Source organism: Mchenga conophoros, linkage group LG14, assembly GCF_057382185.1.
Source record: "Mchenga conophoros isolate Kocher_MC1m ecotype Shallow Benthic linkage group LG14, M_conophoros_male_GT1.1, whole genome shotgun sequence".
NCBI lineage: Eukaryota > Metazoa > Chordata > Actinopteri > Cichliformes > Cichlidae > Mchenga > Mchenga conophoros.
Genome location: NC_140539.1, coordinates 34,317,462 through 34,343,432, shown reverse-complemented (window position 1 = coordinate 34,343,432; position 25,971 = coordinate 34,317,462). Strand labels below are relative to the sequence as shown.

Below are 25,971 nucleotides of genomic sequence, written 5' to 3'. Positions count from 1 at the left end.
GTTCCTGAACATCTTAAACATTTTTCTCTTTCCTGAGGGCGACAGTTGAGGTCCTCCTTCAGACCTTGGTAAACTGGTGATGTAACCAAACAACATGTACTTGCATACAGTTGTTTTAACCAATGATACTGAAAACTTTCATCCACTCTCGTTTGAAGATTAGAATGGAATAGAGCTTTATTGTCATTGTACATGTACAATAAAAGTATGGGTGCTCCACACCAACTGTGCCAGAGGGAAAAAAAAAAAAGAAAAGAAAAAAAATCGGGCATGTATGTTGAGGGTCAAGCTCGATGCAATACATAAGCATCCTGAAACAAAGAGTAGGTGAATGACTGTGCAGGAGATAAGAAATATTTTTATTTAAAAATATCTGCAATAAAACACACATTTACAAATATTTGGAAACAATTTAACTTTGCAGCTAGTACTAATATTGTGGAGAATTGAAGCGTGGTGACATGTTACAGCAGAAGAGAAAATTTAAACTAAACCTGTGTTTGACCATTTTGTGTTTAGAAAAGGGAAATGAGTTTTTTTTTCCAGAGATTTCAGCTGAACTTGTGAACTGATCCATAGGAGGTAAGCTGCAATGAGCTTGCTGCCTCAGAGCTTTTAATTCAGAAGTCAGGGAGGAAAAATATAAAAAAACAAAAACAAAAAACAAAACAAACAAAAACAGTGTTGGGAATTTCTTAAGATATAGAGTTACATGTATGAAATAGGTAACAATCACACTGGAATCTACTGTGCAGGAAATAACATTATTCTCCATTAAAACATGATAAAAATACACAAAAATAAAACATTTATTTACATTCAAAAATATTTCATCAAGCCCCAAATCACAGTGCACCTAAATTGTGTTGTAACTGCTCTTAAAGCATGTTCCTCACTGCAGCTACTATTGAGAGTAAAAGCCACTTCATGGATAATCAGAGTGTTTTGTTTTTTGTTTTGTTTTTTAAACTGTGGCACTCCTCCTCAGTCCTCATTTATGTCCATGCCTTTGGCCTTATTTGACAATACAAACTAAACTCCTGTCTTTTCTTTGATCCAGCCACGGAATTTGGTAACTGTTGTATAGATGCCTGGTTTGTTTCTGCGAGCACAGCCATCACCCCAACTGACCACTCCAGCCAGGAACATACGATTGCCGGAAGGACAGGACAAAGGACCCCCAGAGTCTCCCTAAAGCAGAAAAATGCACAGGAACACAGGTAGACATGTTAGCATAGAGGCAATACATGGGGATGGTGTGGGGATATTATGAATATCCAATTATCCTCTTGACTTCTGCAGCGGGCCAAAAATGAAAATCAAAACAAACACATTAATTCTACTTTCTAAGGTGAAATTCCTCTGCTTACCCCATTGTATGAATGCATGTCACATTCTATTCATATACTATTCATCAATATATCCAAGACGACCTAAAACTGTACATGTTCTCTCATGACATTTACAGATTTAGTTCAATCAATTAATTCCTCCATCTACATCATGCCACTGTCTGCAGCACAAGCAGGGTTTTTTGTGTTTTTCCCCAAAAAAACAAGAAAGAAGAAAAAAAGAATATCAAAGTACCTGACAAGCATCAACTCCTCCACTTAGAACACCAGCACAAAACATCCGAGATGTGATCTGGCCCCCCATCAAATCGTCACACACAGCTTGGTTTATGATTCTGACTGAAGCCTTTTGGAGCACCACTGCAGCAGATCCTGAAACAAACACACACACACACACACACACACACACACAAAGAGGAAGTCACATCACTGGGCATCTTTAAAAAGTTGAAAATGCTTGTATTACAAGTGGTGTTTATATAAAGACATATAGTAGTTTACATTGGCTGATTTACAAGGTGTGTACAAACCCAAAGAATAATTACTAAAACTAAATCTAAAACACAGAAAAACAAGAGAAATTATTTCATTTTATGCTGATTTAATGTGTAATGTTGAGCTCAAGTTCAGGCTTTTATATTTTTAGTTTTGGTGGCTACAAATATTTGTTAAAGTGACAAATCATTTACTCACCTCCTTCTCGTGTGGCACCCCACCCAGTGATCCACACATCCTGGCCAGGTGGAAACTCATGTTGCGCAGCTGGCAAGCAGATGGGTTTTATGTAGTCACTGTAGGTGACAGGACTGTCCAGCTCCATCAGGGCGATGTCATTGTCAAAGGTGTAGTGGTTGTAGTTAGGGTGAGGTATGACCTGCTTCAGATTCCTCTTTTGAACTGGACTTTCTAACATTTTCTGTGTATGAACGCCGAGGTAAATTTCCCAAGAGCCAGGCTGGGAGAGTCTGAGGAAGTAAGCAACAAAACAGATGAAGGATTTTATTCACGGTCTCAATTATTAATGAACTTATAATAATTAGCATATTATGTGGCACTATATATAATTCCCATTATATGGCATTTTTAAAATATACTTTAAGTCTGATTTCTCAGTGCTTGTTGAATATAATAAGATGCAAGTCTGGCTGTGATAACTGCTTGCAAAATGGCAAGGGCCGAATTATTTTTCACCACATTCAAGGATTTTGTTGCAATTTAAAAAACGTTCAATTTACATCTTTCAAGTGAAACTATTAAATTCATGATTTGCTTATTTTAGCTTTATTATTTAAATAATTTAAGCAGTACCTGAGGCTTTTCTTAGTTTTATTAAAGTGTATAACAGAGTTGTTGTTATACTGACTGCGTACCATACTCTACTCTATGTAAAGATATTTAAAGTCTTGAAAAAAGGATAAATTAACTGAAGTCACACAGAATTTGTAAACAACTTTGATTTTTCTAAAGTAGACTTAAAAATAATGTACTGAGGACAAATATTAAATCTGTTATACGCCAATGGTACTCATTTTCATTCATCTGGATTATAAGATCTTCTAAATATGTAAAATAGGAACAACAAGCAGAGACAAATAGCTCTCATTTTACACAGAGAGAATATAAGATCGTATTTTTCACAAAAATCAATGTACTGTGTCAAAGAGAGACAAAGAATAGGATAAGAAGTTACTTTAAAGAGTTTTCATCTTGCACACAATGGGCAGCAGTGACCAGCCATTTCGGACTGATGAGGGATGCGCCACAGACGTGACCGTATTTTTTGGCATGGAGGCTGACCTGCCAAGGAAACTCCCCTTGTTCTGCATTCTGACCACCTACAATACGTTGGGCCCTCCCACGTGTCCCACAGTCTGCAAAGTAAACAACAAATCAGTCAAAGGGCTGGTGCGCTGCAGCTTATTGTGAACTGGGTGGAGCTCCACACCTGTTTGGATAAGACAACCTAAACTGCACAGGTGAAGGATGAATGATTAATTTAAATGTGATTTTTTTGTGACATACTGCAGTTCTCCTCATCAGATCCATCACCACAGTCCGGCGTCCCGTCGCATTCTGGATTCACTTTACTGATGCATTTATTGTCTTTACATTTGTATGTAAAATCTGTGCAGCCTACAGTTAAACCTAAGGAGAGAAGAAAAGGAGAAAAATCAATCCAAAGCTAATTCAATCCATCTCTAGCCATTTCTCTCTCACTCTCTCCCACCATCTATCTATATGTATAGCAAAGTTGGGCTTATCTGTTGTACCTCCTGTGGCTTTTGTACAGTCGTGTTCATCTGTTCCATCCCCACAGTCGTCCGTTCCATCACATTTCAGCTTCTCAGAAACACATTTGCCATTCTTACACGTTATTTGCCCAGATTCACACCCACCTAATACAAAAAGTAACAGGCATGTTTAAGCATTTCCAGTGCTGATATGAAACATACTCCATCAATGTTACAAGGCCTTACAATCCAGCTCATCTGTGTTGTCTCCACAGTCATTCACGCCATCACATTTCCAGAACTTGGGCTTACAGAATCCATTTCTACAACTAATATCAGTGGGACTGCAGCCTGGGAAGGGGGGATAATGAACATTAAACATTAAAATGATTCTCAGGATGTGACAAATCCTCTCATAAGAATAAAGAGAGCAATTAAAAAAAAAAGTGTAGTCTTAGCATCACGACTAAATGGTACTTACTGCATTCCGCCTCATCACTCATGTCTCCACAATCATTCCAACCATCACATCTTAGTGCCGGCTTAATGCAGTTGTTATTTCTGCACTGGAACTTGTCTGGACAAGCTGTGAATGGCATGGTTAACATGAGAAACACTGTCCTAATGTCAAAGAATACTCATTATTTGAAAAACTAAATTGCTTACGATTTTGGATGTCAATGGCCTCATATTGTGCCAAAAAGCCCTGGTCCACACGAGACTCATCAGAATAAAACACCACAGTCATTTTGTTGGTGCTGCTGGTTTCTGTCACTGACCCATCAGGTTTTTCTCCACACCATCTGAAAAAATGAAATGTACAAGCAATGACACACCTGCTTTGTTCTGGCATTCCCGTTTTTTTAAAGCACAACAAGGACTCACTTCTTTCCGTTGACCTCCACATAGTCTTTGTCACAGTTTGTGTTTTTCTTTCCCAGCTGGGACAAGAGTAACCTTTTGAATACGAGCTTCACTACCTTTCCAGTAGGGACCTTAATGACAATAAAAAAAGATTAAAACTACATCCCACAATGGGATGTGATCTTCAGGGGTGGTACAGAGCAGAAATATGCATGAAACATGTCATATTGTTGAGTAGTACGCCATTTAAGGGACTGACCACTCACCTCTATTAACCACTCACATGTAGTTTTAGGAGGGTAGTAATTTGGGTAGTTGGGAGAAGTAAAGTTGCCTTTTGAACCTATCAGCCTCTCACCACATGCTATAGCTGTTCAAAAAAAAGAAAAAAGAAAAGAAAAAGATGCATCAGCACAAATGTCAAACACTTAAGTTGTTCCTTAAAAAACTGCAGGTAAACTTTAACTCCTACCTCTATTTCCTGTTTGAACTTGTGAGACTTGTGCTCTAAAACCTGGGAAGGACTGGTCATGAGTGGCCATTGTCACCAACATTACATTGCCAGAGGACAGAAAGCTCAAACGTTTACTAGGTAAATATTTGCCACACAACCTGTAGAAAGCAAAGAGAAAACAATAACGCTCTGAACACACTGCTAACAGACTGATACACAAGGAAGATTTGGTCCTTTAAAAAGCACATATTTCACTCTTTCGTGACATGGATTCATCCCCTGCCTTCCTTCACGTGTGGTTAAATTACTTTTCACTATCGTTCAATGTTATGTATAAAACGCTTAAAAATCAGCTTCTTGGCAGAATTTCTTTTCACATAATAAGAAAATGTAACAGTGCATTACCTCTGAAAGTGACTCATTTTTCAGCAGAGGTTATATTTAGCTTCTCTACAGAAAAATGTTTACAGAAAAGTGTTTTGCTATTGCACTTATCTCATCAGGGCAGAAAAACCACTACCCACACACTCGTAAGTCCTTCCTGCGGAAAGCTTTCTGTTCTCTGATTACATGTAGTCTTGGTTATAACTAACAGTTACATTTACAGCTTCAGTCAAAGTGCTCAACAAATTCTGAACAAATTATTTGCAAGTGCTATTAATCTAAAATGAGGTTTAACCAACATAACCGCACCATTATGTACAGTTCGACGAGAGTTTCTTAATAAGTAACTCCTCCAAACTTAAAAGCAAAATATGCACCACTTAATATTGTACCATAAAAACTAAACATGTTTTCAGCAAACAGGGAACTGAGTGAAAAGTGTGTGCTGCTTCAGATTGTGATAAAGGGGTTGCTTGATCTCACAACAGTGAACAGTAACCATATACTGTGTTCACTGCACATATGGAGAACAGGAAGGGCAGTTAGGAGATTTAATACCTAAGAAAAACAGCACATCAGTAATTTGTGAGTATTTTGTGTTTGAGACTGGAGACGTGCACCAGAAACAGGTACTGCAAAACCTGTTGCACTAAAGTTGTAACATCTAGCAGAAACGCAACCAACTTATACCGGCACTTGAAAAATCACCACAGGCTTTTGCATGAAGAGTGCATGACAAAAAAAGTCTGGCGAAGAGTCAAGTGAAAGTGGTGCTCAGGCTCATGGTCACAAACAGCCTGCAATTACTGCATCTTTTGCCAGTTTAACTCCGTTAGACAAGAGCAGCAAAAGACATTGGGAGATGACTAATGCCATAAAACACTACTTTCGAACTGGTTTCTGATGAGTGATGGACTCCGCCAGAGCCGACCTTTGTCACCGATTCTGTTCAGAATTTTATGGACAGAATTTCTAGGTGTAGCCAAGTGGCTTTTACTCGGGTGGTCTCAGAATCTCTGCTTTTCGCAGATGAGAGGTTTCTGTTGGCTTCATCTTTATTTCATTAAGTTTAATTTTGTTACCGTTACTTTTCAATTTTACTTAAAAAGATGATTATGTCATTTTCTATCATCTTTATAAATATTACTGTACATTTTGAATTTTTTCCTGAAGCTTAATTTGAAGAAACTCATGAATCGAATTGGAAACGAAATATCGGCCAGAAAAATAACAATTAGATAATTTCCTAAAATTTTTAAGCTGCACTCCAGAGTTTACTAGCAGATTGTTAGCAGTCAAAAGTACCAAATTTACACTTTAGTAAAAGAAATGTCAATGCAAAAGCATCAGCAGGTACATGCTTTCATATTTTACTGTAATCCTTCAGTGAGATCAGTAGTATTTCATTGTTTTACAGAAAAAAAATGAGCTCAATGAAGCGCAATAAAAATAAAAACATGTAAAAAATTGGTGTGATGATCACGATGATAAATATTAACATAATAATAATAATAAAAATTATAATAATAATACCAGATGTAGCAATGTTTTTTTATCTGAAGGAATCTTGAAACTGATGTTTTAAAGGGCTAACTCACTCTTGCATAACCAGACTCTCGATGGGCACCAGGGAATCGTAGATTTTGATAAAATCATTCTCGCAGCTCTCTTCCAGTTCAAATGTTTCAAATACCAGCTTGACTACATAGCCGTGATCAGCTCTCAGCTGCCACTGGATGAAGGTGTTAGGAGGATACGGACTGTTGGGAAAACCCGGTGACTCGATCTGTCCTACATAATCAACCTTGGCATGCTCTGCAAACTGCAGATTATCTGAAAGAGAAACATTAAGATTTAGAATTTAAGCTTGTGAATCACTGTCACACATTTTAAGACAGATATATTAATATTAATATTACTAAAAGTATGCAAATGAAATGTAGTTTCGTTAGTGGTCATGACCATTCTGCAGTAAGCTTTTTCCATTTTTTGATGTAAGTGAAACTGAATAAAAAAATGGTTATTTATTAAAAAAAAACAAAAAACATTTGGTATGGAAAAAAGAAGTAAACAAGCGCCCTTTTGGTTTCTACTCAACTCCATGGCAGAAAAATGTTCTACTCTAAAAAGAGACTAACAATAGTGAAGAAAGGTGTCGTCCCTGGTAACATGTTCTATAGTGTAAGGTATATGTGGTTTACTATTTTCGGTCTATGTAGAGGATTTGTTAGTAGCACTTCTACTGAAATGTTAAAAACAAAAAAACAAAACTTGAACACTTACCCTTAAAGGATCTTAAAAACATGCGATCATCCAGAGCTGTAAAGTTGAAAAAAAAAAAAAAAAAAAGAGAAGTAAAAAGACACAAGGTTAGGACTGACTGAAAAACAATCACAACCAGATAGAACGTGACAACTGACAATATAACAAACAAAAGTGTATGTTTGATATAGAATGACAAGCAGTTGCTTTCACTGTACCTGAAGTGACCACATTTTCAAAAGTCAATTCACTGATAGACATGCGCATTTTTTTCACTAGCTTATCTACTGAAGTCATTTCGTTGTCGACTGCTCTTTCTTGCCCCACGGGGATGTTGAACTCAGACAGGTAGTAGGCAATGACGCTGCCCTCACTAAGAGCAATGACAGCAGGGTTAGAAACAACAAACACATGACCATTACACACACATATACATACATACATGGCAAGTGTGAAGGATTTATTCCTTCACACTTCATGAGCTTACCTGAAGGCCTGAACTGTAGACTCGCGGTAGTATTTTGACAATAGAGGACTTTTGGAATAGACGACTTTAAGCTGAAAAGAGATTGAAGCAAAATCATAAAAAATGAAATGAAATGAAAAATGAAAATAGTGTTGACACACAGAAGTTGGTGGCATTCTTACCTGTGAAATCACCTGCTTTGCTAAAGCCTTAAACTCTGGAGTGTTGGAGTTCTCATAGTCGTTGATAAATGCCTGGTTGGTGATCCGCATGGACCCGCTGTACATCCTCTTGACCCGCTGGTGTTTACGGACTATAGGATAACAAAAGACTCAATGTGAACCACGGCACAAGAAACATGCTTAGTATTCACTACTGCTTCTTCTCCTATGCCAAGTGTTACTGCTGTTACTTCTTGTGGCTTTCAAATGTTTCTTTCTCTCATTGAGATTTAACTATCCCTTCAGTAAACCCTCGATTCTAGCTCTTTTAAATCACGAGCTTTAAAACTGTCTAAACTTGTGTAGGTTTCCATGTGCAAACATACAAGCAGAATAAAAAGTTATTTTTGAACTTTTGAAAACCACGTATGCTTATATATTTCTACACATTTATAGAAATAAACTTGGGACTGCATTTGTTTCTTGAAGCTTGTCAGATTTCGGTGAAATTTGATGCAACAGATTGAAACTGTTAGAGAATTACAGATGGGTAGAGATGACTCATGCATGCCACAAATATAGGAATGATTTAGTTACTTAATCTTTAGCAATAAGCTTTCAACCTTGTGTTTTTTACTGTAAATTTAATTTTGTTTTTATGACATTTTTTCATTGTTTATCTGTAGCAGAGTGTGTACCATTCGTTCAACGCTGCAGGTTTTGAACAAAATGTACGTGCAGTACATTTGCCTATTAAACAGAGATGTACTTACAGTGGAAATGCCAGACTAGTATTCCAGCCATAAGAGCTACAAGAGCGGCCAAGATCACCACGCCAATCACAACCCCAATTTTCCCTGGGTGCTTTTTCTTCTCAAGCCTTTTGATGTCCGATGCTTGTAAGTGGAAATCATTATCCCAGTCTTTCTCCTTGATGAAAGACAGACAGTTGAACAGATGAGAGAAAGATCAACATGTAAAACTCAGGTGCATTAATATCAGCCAGCTCTAAATATTAATCAAAATTACAAAGGTTTAGACTTGTGCAGATAAAGGTGCAAAGGAGAGCAAAGCAAAGCATCTCACGCCCTCATGAAAATATGATCATAAAGATAAGCAACAGCAGCAGACAGCAAGCCAACACTTGCGTATTTAAGGAATGTCCCTGCTATTGGTGACCTACATGACTGTTCTCAGATACAAGAAGTGTGACACATTGAAGCTTGAAATGTTATAATAGTTTTCTTTTGAAATAATTTTCCAACTGAAAGAGACATTAAAAAAATCTGTGAGCAAAAAATTGGCTCGTGAGCAACAGAAAAGAGAGATTCACTGTCTTGTGCTGTTAATGAATGAAACGAGAACTTCATGCCATGACTCATGCTCTGCTGTTACCTTTCAGAGGTGAGACTGGGGGGGAGGGAGTACAAAGGTTTCAGCATGTAAAATCCTGTCAAACCTGCTTGGCGGCAACTACTCACAAACAACATGTTTCTGTAAGTGCTTTGTGTAGCGTAACATTAATAAAAGAAATAAAAGACTACGACATGCTTTAGCCTTTTTTTTGCTTTATAAACCACTGGAAAGGCTTTCTTTCTGCCTGTTTAAACTTGAAGCTCATTATATAATTAAATAATATATTATTTTCCATTGATGAGGTCATGACTCAAGCATATAAATGTGCTGCTTTGGCAGAATAGTTATTTGTAAAGAGCAAGCTTTATATTTGTCACAATTAATCATAATGTTAAATGCTAACTGAAGAGTTTATGCAATCTATATCCACTTCATTGTTCTCATGTGCGGATTCATTGATCAAGTTGCAACGTAAAGGGTCTAGGTTAATAAAAGGAAGAATATATCTCATAGAGCCCCATCTACCTACTACTACTGTGGTTGCCTTTGCAACAAAGATATAGTACTAAGATCCATTCATATATGTAAAAACAGTGTATTTAAACTCTTCGTGAAGCTCAAAATGTAAGTCTTAGTGTTAGGTTAAACTGTTAGAGAAAATTTCTTTAAATGGCCCAACATCTAAAATGTCAGGTTTTAACAGAAAATTGCTAATTATACTTGAAGAACACATACAATCAGCCCCAGCCTCTCTATCAACAACCACGACATGCACGGTACAGCAAAGCAACGTAGAAGTCAAATACCATTCACACCTGCTCCACTGTGCAAAATCTTGACACTATAAGGGACTAGAGCTGGGCGATATAAGATTTTTTCATATCACGATATGTTTTTTTCATTTCAGGCGATAACGATATCTATCACGATATAAGCCAAATAACTATATTTGTAAGATTTAAATGTGCCGTTGCTCACAAGTAAAATGTGAAATAATCAGCAGCTTGTTTTTATTTAAATATTTATTTCCCATAATAAGTTCAACAGGGTAGATGTACTTAAGGAACATGAGACTTTTTCAGATAAATAAAGGCAAATATTGCAAAATACACAAAAGGCAGCCGCTAAAGCGTTTAAGTTTCAAAATAGGACAAACGAAACAGACGACTAAATTGTCAATTCCACTTAGAAACAAAATATTAATTCTAAAAATAAATCTTAGTTTGTTTTACAGAAGAACAGACAAAACTGACTAACTTTTGTCAATATCAAATAAACTGAGAACTAAAAGGAAATTCTCAATCTCTCCTTGTTGTATAGCTGAGCTTTTCAAACAGTTTTAACAGTTACTTTAGTCTGACAAAAGCCGAATGACGAATTAGCGCTTCCAGTCAGACACTGAGGCTACGTCCACACGTACACGGGTGTTTTTGAAAACGGAGATTTTCCGTTTTCGTTTTAAAAAATAATCCCGTCCACACATAAAGGCAGAAATGAAGGAAAACGCTGCTATGAACATGCCAAAGCAGCAGGTGGCGCTAGATTCCTAACCGTGCAGAAATGTTGGCCAATCAGAAGTCTAGAAGCCTTGGTGGGAAAAAATAAACAAAGCTGGGGCATAGAAGCAGAACCGAGTCATACGTGTGGAGGGACAGTAACTGTGTGTATATGTAAGCATTTAAACACTGCAGAGAGTAGAATTAACAGTATTGTAGAAATTCATTTCACCGAAACAATAACGTGGCGCACAGTGTGACGTCAAAAAATGCGCACACCTTTGACACTGCGTTTTCTCAGTTTTTCTAGTCCACACGTAAATGCAAAAACTGAGTTTTCAAAAATATCCACCCTGGCTGGAGTTTTTAAAAATCTTCGTTTTCAGTGACCAAAAACGCGTGTGGACGAAAGGTGCAAACGCATAGAAAAATCTGCATTTTCAAAAATACCCGGGTACCTGTGGACGTAGCGCACGCACCAGTTTATTGTATTTCCAGACTTGCTTTCGGCACAATTTACTACAAAATTTACTACTACCACTCTGTTTTTTGTCAGACTTGAAATAGCCGAAATACCTTCACACTACGGAACTTCTATGGCTCTTCCGTTTGACAATCTCTCCGGCATTGGAACCATCATCTGTTTTCTCTTCGGTCACGCTCGGTTGATTTTTCTAGTCGGCACACTCATTTCCTCCATTACCCGGGCGGTACGGTGGCTGGCTGCTTCCCAAACAAATACACATGTGCGGCTTGGCACTTGTGCTGTACGTAACAAGTCACGTGACGTGACGCTGCGGCTGTGATTGGTTCGGCTCTGCGCTACTTAATTTGGATTGGCTGTTTTTTTGTTTTTGTTTTGTTTTTTTAAGAGGACAAGAGCGGCGAGGTCTATCGCGATAGGTTAATTTTTCTATCGAGAAAAAGTTATATCGCGATACATATCGTTATCGTTCTATCGCCCAGCTCTATAAGGGACTAATCACACAATAACACGTTTTATTTATCGACACAATGTTACGACGTAGAGTATTCTTGGATAGATAATAATCTACAAAGGAGAATGACTAGAGTGAACAAGTTGAAACAAGGTGGAGGAATTCAGACAGCAACCTTGGGAGGGCCAGCTGCTCTGGGAACTGTGAAGGTTCCTGGATGTTTTTATGTCCAAACCCCTCAAAAATATATGCCGAAGTTACTTGATGAAAAGAAGGTTATCTAGAGTTTTGAGTACTTTTTGTCGACAGGTTCTGAAACAATAATTTCTGGCATTTTGCAGATTGGAAGATTCCATAGCTCATTTTGTTGAGTGTAATTAATGAGCTTTGGGAATGCAACCACATAAGCAGAATTATTAGAGTTTTCCATACATCCACCCATCCGCTTCCACTTATTTAATTCCTGGGTTGCAGGGGGGCTGGACCCTATCCCAGCAGCTGCCATAAGGCGAGAGGTGGGGTATGCCCTGAGAGACAGACACTGTCACATTCACCCCTACGGGCTATTTAGAATCACTAATTAACCTAACCCCGCAAAGTGCCATTCTTTGGATCACGGGAAGAAGCCGGAGTACCTGGAACAAACCCACACAGACCCAGTGAGAACATGCAAACTTCACACAGAAAGTCCCTGACCAGACGAACTCAGGATCTTCTTGCTGTTAGGGAGCAGTGCAAACCACCACCAGCTTTTATTAATTTCCTTGTAAAGGTTTGTTTTTGGCCATTATGATACGATATTATGATATACTGATTACATTTGTAAGATTTTAGAAGTATAGCACATGCATGTTACTATATTAGAATACAATTTACACAAATACTGAGTAACTTGTTATTGAGTCTCAATAAACAGATGCACAAATAACTGTGTGGCTATGTGGCACTGATTGTCTCAGTGTGTGCATTAATCGATGTCTAGATGCTCATTAAATACTCTTTAGCTATTAATTACTAATTTTGGTGATTTAAAAAGGTGAAAAGCTGAATAGGGAGTGTGGGTTGCTCAATCAACTGCTCTCGTCTGTACATGAAACTGAAAACTGTTTCTGAGTATTGAAGTTCTTTTCCACTCACTAAATTGTTTGTCTGTAGGCAAACCAGTTTTTGCTGAGTGAGTCAGTCAAGATAGCACAGCTTAATACACTGACATCAAGTAAGTGTGTGTGTGTGTGTGTGTGTGTGTGTGTGTGTGTAACACAAACACAAGTAGCCTTATACTTTAAGTCCGAAAAATTTGCTGAGTGGAGATGTTTCTACCCACACGTCTTTCACTGTATTTCTACGGCAATTTGGTTGACTTCGTCTATGCATGAGTATCAGGAAATAAGTAAAAACAATGTGAAGCCCCATCACTGAACAAAAAGAAGCAAGTGACTTACCGACGCTGGGGTGTATCGCGGCCCACTGCTTAAGTGATCCATCTTGGGGTCACTAATCAAATGGAAAACGACTTCAAACGTCTGAATTTCTCCTCCTCCTCCTCTTCGCCCTACCACTCCTTCTAAAAGCCAATTTCCGAGGTGAACCTGCAGGCCTTGTTTTTTTTTTTCTTTTTCTTTGTTTTTAAATGTGTTAATTCGACAAATAAAAACAAAAAACAAAAGAAAAATGTGTTTTTGTCCTTAAAAAAAGGCTCCTCTCAGTCGAGGGGTTCGCAAATGTCTCCCTGACGAGAACGCGTCCCCTACCTTCGTGACAACAGGTGACTACCAGACCAAACAACCTAGGGAAAAAAAACTTTTTCCGGCAGCTTCAGGTTTCTGTCTCCACCCCACACACCTGTAACGACTTCCTGTTTACTTGACACGGGCGAAACATATGAAATAAAATAATGGGAAATCTATTAGATTAGATATAGATAGCGCGAGAACTGTCTTTTCTTTAATGGTGGCTGTTTTAGGTTTCACTGTAAAGGAGAGGATACACCTGTTTACGAGGTGGGGCTAGAGTTCAGGTATTCATTCAGGTGAACTGCGCTTCCAGTTCTTGGAAAAACGCTTTATTGTGATCTTATATTTGGGATTTCTACAAATATCAGCATAATTAAAGTAGGACAATGATTTAATTGTGTGATTTTTATAATTATGTTAAAGCTTCACTTATAGTTAGTATCAGTCATGTGATTGCGTGGGCTTATTCGTGAAACAGTGATGAATCACTTCTGAATCACCTGCGTTTTTTTTTTTCTTATAGTGAAACGGTTTTGTTATGCCGCCAAACAGAAACAAGTCCGCGAGACGTATTTCATTCAACCAGAGTATCAAACCGCAGAACATGGCGGATTGATATAAGCTGATGAATCCGTCTGAAACAGAAAATGAATGAGAACTCTTTGAACTAGTTGAAGTACGGAAGAGGATTAGGGCCACTGGGGGGGGGGAAGTGGACACGTCTTTTTTTTCTTCTTTTCTTGAATTCTGAAGATTTTTTTTCCAGTGGCCCTAACGCTCTTCCGTATTGAAGTGATTATTTTAGTGCAATGAAAAATAAATAGGCTGTTCCGTTTTCTTAAATTTATATTTTCTGGTTTTCATTAAACTAAACATGATTACATTTTGGACAGCCGATCAAACAGAAATTAGTGTTATTATTATTTCTACCTTGAGTTTTTATGTGTAGATTACTTTGAAAGTCCAATTAAAGCACTTCTTAAGTATTAACTTTTGCTCCCACTACAAAAAAAAGCTATTTATGAAAAAAAAAAACAACACACCCATATGTAAGTTGTGAGTTTATTGATGTGTATCCCCCTTGTAACCATAAATCTGTTTCCACTGGTGTCAATCAAAATGTTTTAAATCACTAATATGCATAATATATTAGTTCCCAGTCCCCTCCACAATCAAGCAGGCTATTACAAGATTGAAGCCGTTTGGGTGCATAGTGAGACAGTCACATACAGAGATACTGTCACAGGAAGAGAAAGAAAAATAGAAAACAAGAAAAAAACTCAAATATATATATATTTTTTTTTTCATATAAGAACAATGCACACCACATGGAATCCTCTGGAAAAAAGCCATGATTGCAACATCAACTATACAGGCATACAAAGACAATACTAAGATAAAGAGAGAGAGAAAAGAGGATCCTAGGATTCAGTTTACTTGTTTGTGTCGATCTCTAAGCTGTAAAATTACACAAGTTTGCTTTTTTAAAATCTTTCTTCCAGAAACCAGTTCTCCAAGCTTCAACTTTCTGTGTGTCTCTGTCTGCCTGCACAGCCCTCCAGCTCCAAACTGTTTTCAGGTGGCTTTGATGTATGGCCGGCCCAAGCATGTCCCAGTGCCAAAATCCTAAAATCAACACTGCAAAATTTTTTACACATCCCAATAAAAAAAGCAAAATTTTATTACCAGCCAAAATTCATACTTTTTTTTTTTCCACAAAAAGGTAGACTGAGTCATTTCCTAGATTTCTTGTTCCATACTACGCATATTGTTTTATTTGTGCCTCTGGACTAGCACTGCTATAAGTTTCCATACTATTCTTTACTTTATGACCAGCAAAGCTAGCTAGAATATGAATGCACATCATTCCTAAATTTGTATTCAGAGTAGCCTCACTTATACTGTGTTTTTACTTCAACACTTAAGAACCCCCTTTAAAAACAAAGCATTGTCTGTTTGTGGTATGTCTTTGCACACCTCAGTCTATGTGACACTACACTGAAATTAAAACCTAAAGGGCGTCTGTGAAATACATAGCATGGAAATGGCTTCCATAATACATTCAACTATGTAACACATATCAGTAAGTCTTTTTATTTACTGAACTTCCCTAATGATAAAATATTTGTGTGGGCAGAAGGGAATACATCATCACATTCACTTAGTAAGGGGTTTGGAGCAGGGTTTGTGAGATGTATTTGAGCTGGGGGCCTGTGCACACCTTTCCTGAAGCTTTCTTATTGTGTGCCTGCAAACATTCACGACGACAAAGCTAAGAACCCTAAGCCAACTCATAACATCTCCCCTGGGGGAAAAAAGGTGGAATAAAAACATCTATTCTTATATATATTTCAGTTGTATATGTATACAGCATTTTGTTATCATAACAAAGAACAGAAAGTAAATAATTCATGATTTCACTTTTTTCTCAGTTGTTGTTTCACTAAACGTTTTAATTGGTACAAAGAACCTTCATATACAAGCAATCTATCGAGAGGAAAAAGAACAAAACGTCAATTAGTTTTGAGAATACCATCAGAAACTGCATGAATGACACTTTGCATGATGGGGAAACAAAAGCATAGTGTCTAGTAAGCGGGTTTATTGATGGCTGCTCAAAAATAATAAAATTTAATATGATTCGCCTTTCAAAAAAAAAAAAAAAAAAAAAAAAAAAAAAAGAAATGTCCGGAAAAAAAAAAGTTATACATCTTGATCTGAGATAGCTGTATGATAATTACAGATAAATCTGCAGAATCACATTTTCCATTATGCAAACTGGCAAATACATCACCTTTTAAAAAGAAACATGATCAAAAAGAGCACTATAGTACAATAGTAGCAGTAGTAGAAGTAGTAGCATTACTTAAGGATTGTTTTGAACAAACCAGTAAATGGAGTTTGGATGTATGCAAATGATTTTAACAATAGCATCATGTTGGTCAGTAGTATGCTCCCCTCGGTTGCCATCCTCTTATCAGACTCTACAGCACCCCATGTAGGCTCTGGTTAGATTTGCATCTGCTCTAGGTATTTGTAGGTGGGGTTTTCATAGCCGTGGTTCTGCATCTTGTTCAGGTGTCGTTCCTCTGGTGTCAGCATGGGGTCAACCTGCAAGATAGAGAGATAGATAGACAGATGCACTTTTTAAAAAATAAGACCACTACAAAGGCCTACATATGACAACTCTTCATGCTGTGGCATACATAAATGCTGCAGGGGGACAATAATCTAATTTGCATTTCCATATCCAGCTCTATTCTGATAATTTAATAGCTAGCTGATACTTGGAATAAGAAGAGCCACAGTTCATTAGAGAGCTCTGCTGTGTGGTTATGCGCCCTCCAAATAACAGGTGGCTTACCTCCACAATGCCATGACTGATTGTGCCATATTGCCTTTTCCTCAAAAGCACCAGGCTGGTCACAATCACAGTTGCTATGGCCACTGCGATCACCAGCAAGCCAATCAGTGCACTGCTACCGAAGCTGAAGTCTTCTCCCAGAGGGCGGTAGGACTCCTAACAGGAAGAATGAGTCAGGGAAAGACAGGGAGAGCAGTCAGGAGACAACAAATGCAAACACAGCAGACCACTGAAGCAATGAAAAGAAACAGCGAAGTTGTTTTTCTGCAATAATGAAGACACTGCATGTACGTACTAGCTACCTCATCCTACCTCGTTCTATTTAGCCATTCTGAACACAAGATTCCCCTGGACCTTTTTATGTTTAGGGTACAGAGGAATCTTGTAGTAGCTGCTACTTCTGTGATATGCATATAATGAGTGGAAACATGAATATGAACGTATCATTTGAAAGTAGATCTGCTATGCTGTGCAGTTTGCCTCCAAAGCTGCACAGATTCCCAAGGCACTACTGCCTTTGCTTACTCTCTGTCCCTTTAAAGAGAACTGTTGGCAGTGATCGTTTTTTGGGGAAGTTTTGTAGGTGGTTCACTGCTAAATCAATAAAATCAGATCAATTGCAACTGTGACATGAGGTGTAATTTGTTATCACGATCAATAGTCATAATGTAATTCATGTAAGAATTTCCCTTTAAAACCCGAGACAGTAAATTATTAACAAGAGTGAACTGAAATGAGATTTCAGCCATCCTTCAAAGTTGCTTTAAAATTAGAAAATAAATTAAGTGGAAAAGAGCAGACTCTTTAAGCTACGTTACGAAACCATAGAGACAAATCAGTTTTTTTGTTCTTTGGGACACGATTGACTCGTGAATAGTGTGTGCACATGCATGCCAGGTATCTTTGTGGAGGATTGTGTAGTATCTTGGCTAGTTCGATATATGCACACAATCGCAGTCACCTCCGCTCATCTTCACAATCTAACCTGACACATATGACACAAACTAATCATATGTGGACAGCCACTGGGGTAAGGGGGGGGAGGGGATTTCACCGCTCGGTCTCACACATAAGCTGAGCACGCCCAGTTTGTGTGGATTCACATCCATCATATGAACTGAGATTTTCAATGTGTACATTCAAATACAGTCACATAACAAGCATGCACCCATGCAGAAATAACCAAAACAAGTTAGCCTCAACAAAATATGGTGATAAAAGTGAGGGGTTCAGGGGTCTGTTTCAGTGCAGTTGTTGTTTTTAAAAAAATAAATTCTGTTCTTTTTATTTACACAACCATCAGCTGCAGAACTGGTGTCTTTGCACACTCCCACACTCCCTCCTTCTTTCATCTTCTCCCACTACTGATAACTACAGTTCCCCAGAGAGCCCTTTGGAGGGTGCTGCTGTACTCACCAGCTCATCATCATGCATAACGCTGACTCTCTCTGCACTGTAAACCACTTCTTTAACATCCAGTGACTCATCAATCACCTGTCAACACAGACAGGGGAGCCCAGGTTACACTCACCACAACGTGTGTGTGAGATCGTGCATGTACGACAGAGAGAAATAGGAAGAGAGAGGCGGGGGAGAGTGAGAGGGTGTGAATGTGCAACGCAGTAAACTGTTAAGGATTATCTGTGTTTGGGTGATGATACATTTGGAGCTGTCTTGTTCAAACTGGAAGGAGAGAGGGAAGGGGGTTGCAAGCATCAACAACAGACTTTCTTCTAGGAACACAGTTAACAAGTCTTTCTAAGCAGACTGTCAGCCTCTCATTACTGAGAGCCCCGGTCTGAAGAATAAGCACGATGAGTGGAGTGGGTGTGTTCAGGAGGCAGAAACTAAATCTGCTGTTTGTAGAGACAGAGCACTCCAGAGTCTGTTTGTCACAGAACATAACCACGACGAACATTTTAGCTGTCACCACCATTTTTACATTTTTTTCCAGTTTGCTTCGCTTTCAAAAAAACAAACAAAAAAACAACCCACTAGCATTTCCAAAAAAATACATGCATGCACTCAAAAAACTTGCACAACTCACATTAACACAGACACGTAAAAGTACACGCAGCTTTACAGTTGATGTTGGATTAGCATGCGAAACAGCAAACATAACACTCGCGCACACAGCTGCCAAGCATAATTTGAAATCCATGAAGAAGACTGCTGCGCTTGGCAAAGGAAAGTAACATGCAATGACTGCTGAACAAAGTGTGGAGTTGATCTGAATGAGGGTCGGTTGGCAGAAGCCAAACGCCGACACGCAAATAGCTCAGTGTTAGTTAGCTGTAACTATGACAACATAGTTACTGGAATAATCTGTCTCGTTAAATGCTGAACTTAAGAGCTATGTGAAAGCACAGTGTACTCATTAATCTGTCTCATCAGCACAACTGTATCAAATTGGGGTTGCTGGAATGATATCTAACTGTTCGTGTCCTGTGTTTTGCTTTAACAATGCTTCTCTCAAGTCAGAAAGAAAAATATGTTTTGAGGCACGAACACAATCACAAACTGACAATAGAGCTCTTACCACATTCTCGCTGACCTTTGGTTTGCTGTTGATGATTCTCTCCTCAGCACCAATTAAACCATCTAAGCCAGACATGGCAGACCCTGGAGGAGGTAAAGGAGCACAGTCAATAACAGTAAGTTAGCACAAGCAAACAACCAAACTGGGATGGCGGTATCGGTGGTGGATAGCTGCACATAGATATCCAGCTACTGTCCTTGCACCCGTTGCATCAGTCTCCTTAGTTCACTGGTAACAACAAAGACCTTTCTTCCCTTCAGCACAGAGCGAGCACTGTGAGCATGACACTGACCTTCTACAAAGGCCCCCTCGAAGTGGTGCTTTGCATTTATCTGCAATTTCTCTGTAAACATGCAGTGAGTCACTGAACGAGACCCCACTAAACGACTGTGAATATCCTGGTATTTTGTATCCCTCACATAACCGTATCACTGTAGTTCAACTCATACAAATCTTCAAAAATATATGCCACACTTACAGTTTCATACCAGGGACAAACACATCAGAAAAGGTAACGAGAGTAACATTCAGTATCAGCTTATTGCCTTCGGCGGGTGCTCCAATCTAGTCAGTACCAAACAATTAAGAATAATAAAACTGTCTTCTGATTCAGTGTGGGACAAGTATGCACGTTTGCAAGCCTCGTTGAGCAGTGGTGCCAATCACTCTGGCAGGGCAGGTTATCAGATTGTACTGCAGGCTGCGCATAATCTTATATCCAGCTATAACAGTCACAGCAGCATGGGAACAATGGGACCACTCATGTATATAGATTTGATAAGTCCTGAAGCAGTTTTCCTATTTTGCTAAAAAAAAAAAGAATTTAAGTCATTTATCAACAGATTAAACAGAGTATTTCAGGCTGTGGGTCAGCAGAGGAAACACTGAGCCTCAAACAGGGACACTAAATCTACCAACTTCTATCAGGAAGTAGGAAACTGAGGAGGAAAATGAGTTTGTGGGAGGTGAAATAATTACGGTATTTTGACAAATGCACTGAGAACAGGATGACAACGAACACACAACAGTGTCTCTGACGCGGGGCTGATTGTGACCTAGCTCTACCTGATTTCAAAGCCACTGAATGTGTTATTTACCATGAAGTGATAATCCTAGTATGACAAAAAGCACAAAACATAGCTGGGGGCCAACGGGAAAAAAAAAGTAGAAAACAACCAGACGGCTTCTGATAAAACAGAAACAGTAAGAATACCGAAAGGAAGAGGAGAAGGAGCAGAGTGAAACAAAATAGTAGATGGGAATGGCTTGGGGAGATGAGTGGGGGCAGAAAAACAAGATGCAACAGAGGCACCAACCTTTCTTGAAGGCACGTGGGGAGTCTGATAGATCGCCTTGGCATTTGAAATGAGCAACAGAAAAAAAGAAGGTCAGAAAAGGGAAAGGAGAGAAGAGAAAAGAACTCAGGTAAGAAGAGAAAAGGCAGGATTATCAAGCTGTGTTAATTGATTAGGAAGAGTTCAGCAGGGAAGAATCCAAAAATAAATGATAAAGATAACTAAACTCCAGAAAGGGAGCCATTTTAGAATTGGCTAGCTCTGTCTCTGGGCTGTTGGTTTGGATACTAAATGTTGCTTGGGGCTTTACTAGTAATTTGCCTTCCTTCTCGCTGGAAGCGTTCCATCCATCATTTTTTCTCTCCTTGAGGATTCAATCTTTTGATTGGCGCAGATGTAAAAAAGAATAGAACCATAACTGCTTGTTTCTTTCCCTCTTGCTTTTGGCTCAAGCTTAGTAGCAGACCCTGAGGCTTTGTGACTTTAAAAAAAAAAAAATCTTAGCAGTTCTGTGTTGAAGGCTAAGCCAGTGGGAAATATGCAGGCGCAGATAAGTCTCAACCGTGGACTACAGTGCACATTTGCTTGGCTCAAAACACAATGTAAACCTATTCTCTTTCACTGTGCAACATGCTTCGTCACCACTGCCCTTCAGAAAGACTTATGCGTAAGGCCTATTGTTCTCCTCACAGCCACAGCGTTGTTCACGATCTTGCTCGTGACTGTGTCTGCTCACCCTCTGGATCTGGACGGGACCCCAAGGATGTGACCTGGATGGGCCGGTAGGGTTTGCCCTCAGACAAAGGAACTTCCACGCTCTCCTCTGATGAGACGGTGACATCTGGCTGTGATTCTGAGATGGATGACAGGAACTGGTCCATGTCAGCTTTCTGCTCTTGGAGTAGCTCATCTGCAGAAAAGGGCAAATGACAGAGTATAAACCTGGGGCATGCCGACACCTGTAAACTGGGGACATGGCAGCAGCAGCGGTTTCTAAAATAAGCTTCATTGATTACTGTTAGCATATTTTTCCCCAGCAGTCAGAACTGCTGCAAGAAACGTCTGTTCCCATTTCTGCTAACTACCAATTATTATTTTTCTGAGAGCTATTTTCCGTGTAAATCTGCACAACTCCCAACAGAACACTGCACGGCGAAAGCTGTGACCCAGTTCTGTCACTGCACCCACTCCACTTTAACGTGTGCTGCATCACTATATTATGGTTCCTTTAACGGAGCAAAGGAAACAAAAGAAAAAATATTTTAATGAGTGGACACTGTCTGCTTTAAATTGCACCACTACGTCCCAACAGGTCTAATTGGAAAAATGAGGGGTTGTGAGCAGAGGCGCCTTAAAAACACAGTAATAGCTGTATGTACAGCTGCATAGCTGTATTCAATTTTCCACAACTCAGCCTTTTCTCTGTTTTTAATAATTGGAGTGCTAAAACCTTCCATCTGGTTTCTTTTAGTGTTTGTATTTCCTTCTGCACAAAGAAACTAATGGCAAAGGATACAAATGAGTCCCAAATGAGCCAGAGAAAATGTGACGTACTGACTTCTTTCTGGCACATTTCCATTGCTGTTTTTAATCTGATTTCATCAAGTTGCCCAGGGATCTTTCATTGAACAGGACTCACCAATTTCATCCTGAATCTCTTCGGCCACATATGGCACTTTGTAGAGCAGTGACAGACTCTGGTTCATCCTCTCCTCGATCACTCGCAGGTGAGTCATCACCTGAATTAAAAAAAATAAACAGGGTATCACGTGACAAAAGAAATTAGCACATGATTCTATTTAGTTTAATTAAAACCAATCCACCAATTGGAGACAAGCGCTTTGATAATTCAAATTCAGCATCAGTTCCCAAAGACCCCCAAAAGAGTTTCCCCATTTAAGACACATAATTGAATTCAATTTATAATTTTATAGGAAACCTAAAAATCCTTAATAATGATCAAGAAGGATTATGTTTCTGGATCATGAAACATTAGTTTAAATGGCCAATTTTATGGTATTTAACACATTTCAATTACTGTAACATTAAACCAGTGAATATACACCAGTGAAAAAAACAAACAAAACAAACAAACAAAAAAAACCCCAAACATGATTATCCCAGAAAATCCCTCTTTGTTGCCACCTTTTGTCACCTAATAATATCTCAGATCACAGCATTGACTTTTCATGTTTGGAAATTTGCACAGAGAAGCTGTTCACAGTGACACGAGGTCACTGTGTGTGAAACGATTAAAATTAATCTTCAGATATTGGTGTCAGCAGGAAAAGGAGGTCGAATCTAACTGAAATCTGAAGGAAAATAATGACAAAAAAGAAAAGGGAAAAGTTGGAAACTGACTTAAAATTTTCCCCAAATGTAATGAATCACTATACAGTACAAACTTGAGGGCAGACAGCTCTCTGTTCTCCAACTAGCATATTTATGTACTAAACTAAAGAGAGCTTTTCATGACCACACATTTAAACAGAGCCGCCTCAGAGAAGAATTGCGCTTTCAGGAAGTGTGCATATTCCCTGAGATGAATCCAGACTCGCTCACAGCCAGCTGACTTCCAAACATAAAACAAGTTGCTGCGTGTAATATTCAAATTAGTCTTGAAGCTCCGAGCCGCTCTGACAGGATCTGCAGCCTGTCGGCCCCAATGATCGCCACCATATCACAGTGTTGCAAAAATAAAAGCAACTCGTTTGATGGAAAAGATTTTTAAAAAAATGTGGCATGTCCAAAACATTTCCAGTCACTACCACTATTTCTATAAACAACATGTTTGAAGAGGAGAAATATTTCAGTATTCTTACTGCCAAAATGGTTGGCAGGAAATAAAAAGCCCCTACAGACAAAGCTGACCAGCTTTTGGCAGGTAACCGGTGTTTATTTCCAACTATGATGATTGACTGCTTTAATCTCCCAGCACATGGCTGCAGTGCACCAGCGCCAGCAACAGATGGCAATGATGCACCTTTCCCTATTAAAGGTGCTCTGCAGCCCGCTGGCACCTTCCTGTCTGTGTCTAAGAAGCATTTCTGATTAAGGAAACTACATTGTCCCCATGTTGGAAAAAGCAATTTTGATGCATCAAGCAACCTTACTAAAGTCAGACAGGTGAGGGTAAAACTGAAAATAAGTCTAGGAAGACAGAGGCTCTAGGCTTGGCAAAAAAAATAAATAAATACATAAATTGTCAGGGCACAACAGCATAGATTGTTTTTTCTTCACCATTTCCCAGATCCAACTATTTATCTTAAAAGAAAGTCTCTTCCGTTCCTCTGTTCTCTGTGTTTTTCATCCATCTGCTGCATGATCAGTCATGGTGGAGGATAAATGGTGTCGAAGGGCACTGACACACACACACAAACACACAGAGACGAGTACATCTAATAGAGGAGCTTCTAGCCAAATCCCCGTGCAGCCGCTCAGAGTCCAGCATTACACAAGACCTGCGCAATGTTAATCTTCGGCTGAGGCTTAAGTGAATGAAGCACTCGCCCTCCCTCCATCAGGCAAGCCTACTCACTCCTCCTGGGCTTCAGCTAAGAGCAACAGACACTCTTTCTACCTCCTACACACTTACAAACAGGGCAGAAATGAGCAGGAGACATCATTATCCCTGCCTTGTCTGAGCAGGAATAGGAGTATATGATCTTAGATTGGCTCGGCATGAGGTTTCAGATTTATTGAGACTGTGTCCAATACATTACATCTTCATTGTCAAAACCAGCTGCAGGGACCAATTAAGAAAATTGAACTGTACAAATGCAAAATATTACGCATTGATAAATGATTAGCTGTTTTAATCTAATTAATTCTAACAAAAAAAGATAAACATTTCCTGAATCACACGTTCATAATGTGGGGATTTTATGTCATTACCTCTGGGCCCTGACAATTCTTAACCTAAATCAAATGAGGTATTAGTGATAATTATCAGGAACAAACCCACTGACCTGTGACTTCATCTGAGCAGCCTTCTCAGGATCAACAGCCAGAACATGCTGGTAGTGGCGGATGGTGTGCTGGCGGTCCTTGTTTTCAGCACGGACGTACCTTCTCAGGGCTTGCAGGATGCGGTGGGGCTGCGGAAAAATGGGGCAGGGTGATCAGTTGGGTCAAATAGTACAATATGGCCTTGGAAACATTTCTGTATAACACTGGCTGTTGCATGATTGAATATTCCTGTTTCGTGAGAGTATAATTGACATGCATTGTAATGCATTTCCCTTTTCATTTTTAATTATCAACCAAAAAGTGATATTCATTGTTTTCATTCAGCCAAATGTTTCATTCATAGGATTCAAATTTAATCAGATTTAAGTTTATTTAAGAAACCAATCCTCAAAATGACAAGCCCTTTTGTTGTTATGTGCCTCTCATTAAAAAGTCTGTGAAGGTTCTCAGTCATCCAGGTCATCGTAGTCTAAGGAGCTAGTCCAAACGCTTTTCTTTCCAAGCTCCTTAGACTCTCATTAAAAATGACCCATTTAGCTTTATGTTAGACATAAAATAAGTGAAAATTATTTTTCTCTTGCTCGTCATATATCCGAGGAGAAGAACAATGAGAATGCTGGCTTGAAATGCAAAATGATTAACTTCACATAAAACATAACATAAAATCTTCTGCAGCACTTACAGAAATAGCATCAGACTACAGATGATGCAATTAACAGTTTTGGAGGTGTAACGAAAGCTGTGCTCTTAAATCTGGCAACGTCATTAAACTTGAAATGAGAACAAATGAAGGCATTAAATCAATTCCCTTTTTGCTGATAAACCCAACATTAGTGGTATTGGAAAGGTGACCAGCACCTTCTAACAGAGTGCCAAACTGTGTGCTGGCAAAAAGCATCAAAAGTCTATTAGATAAAAGGAATTAAAAATAACTTGACACAAGGATTATAGCTGTAGGGTGAAATGTGATTGACTTTGTGCTTTGGGGGATTTGGGGATATGTGTTTTTATGGGTGCAGTAATCCATTCTCTTCATGATAGACTGCAAGTTGTCAGAGGCTCTTTTTAGCAGGATATGAGATTAGCTGCAATTGGTGGTAAATGTGG

At 38.9% G+C, this 25,971-nt stretch overlaps 2 protein-coding genes across 8 annotated transcripts in view; both read right to left on the bottom strand.

Annotated features, from left to right (window-relative positions):
- Window positions 1–340: 340 nt before the first annotated feature.
- st14a (ST14 transmembrane serine protease matriptase a) lies at window positions 341–13,805 on the bottom strand. Its single transcript, XM_085244088.1, has 19 exons — window positions 13,407–13,805; window positions 8,948–9,104; window positions 8,196–8,326; window positions 8,035–8,105; window positions 7,766–7,920; window positions 7,569–7,604; window positions 6,884–7,118; window positions 4,920–5,059; window positions 4,714–4,817; window positions 4,469–4,578; window positions 4,250–4,386; window positions 4,065–4,169; window positions 3,830–3,934; window positions 3,623–3,748; window positions 3,375–3,497; window positions 3,043–3,223; window positions 2,046–2,317; window positions 1,588–1,724; window positions 341–1,191 (listed from the first exon to the last, which is right to left on the bottom strand). The coding sequence occupies exons 1-19, from the start codon at window positions 13,446–13,448 to the stop codon at window positions 1,033–1,035; spliced, it is 2,526 nt and encodes an 841-aa protein (XP_085100214.1). The 5' UTR covers window positions 13,449–13,805; the 3' UTR covers window positions 341–1,032.
- A 940-nt stretch (window positions 13,806–14,745) lies between these two features.
- The window catches only part of aplp2 (amyloid beta (A4) precursor-like protein 2), a 53,386-nt gene continuing 42,160 nt past the window's right edge, over window positions 14,746–25,971 (bottom strand). For 2 of the 7 annotated variants that reach the window (XM_085244096.1, XM_085244089.1), the window contains 8 exons: window positions 24,864–24,992; window positions 22,535–22,634; window positions 21,632–21,805; window positions 20,917–20,952; window positions 19,601–19,683; window positions 18,478–18,555; window positions 17,062–17,217; window positions 14,746–16,808 (listed from right to left, as the gene is read on the bottom strand). In XM_085244096.1, the coding sequence (XP_085100222.1) occupies window positions 16,707–16,808; window positions 17,062–17,217; window positions 18,478–18,555; window positions 19,601–19,683; window positions 20,917–20,952; window positions 21,632–21,805; window positions 22,535–22,634; window positions 24,864–24,992 (858 nt within the window). In that variant the 3' untranslated portion in view covers window positions 14,746–16,706. The remainder of the gene's footprint in view (window positions 16,809–17,061; window positions 17,218–18,477; window positions 18,556–19,600; window positions 19,684–20,916; window positions 20,953–21,631; window positions 21,806–22,534; window positions 22,635–24,863; window positions 24,993–25,971) is intronic. The other 5 variants (XM_085244090.1, XM_085244094.1, XM_085244091.1 and 2 more) reach the window with 5 other exon arrangements.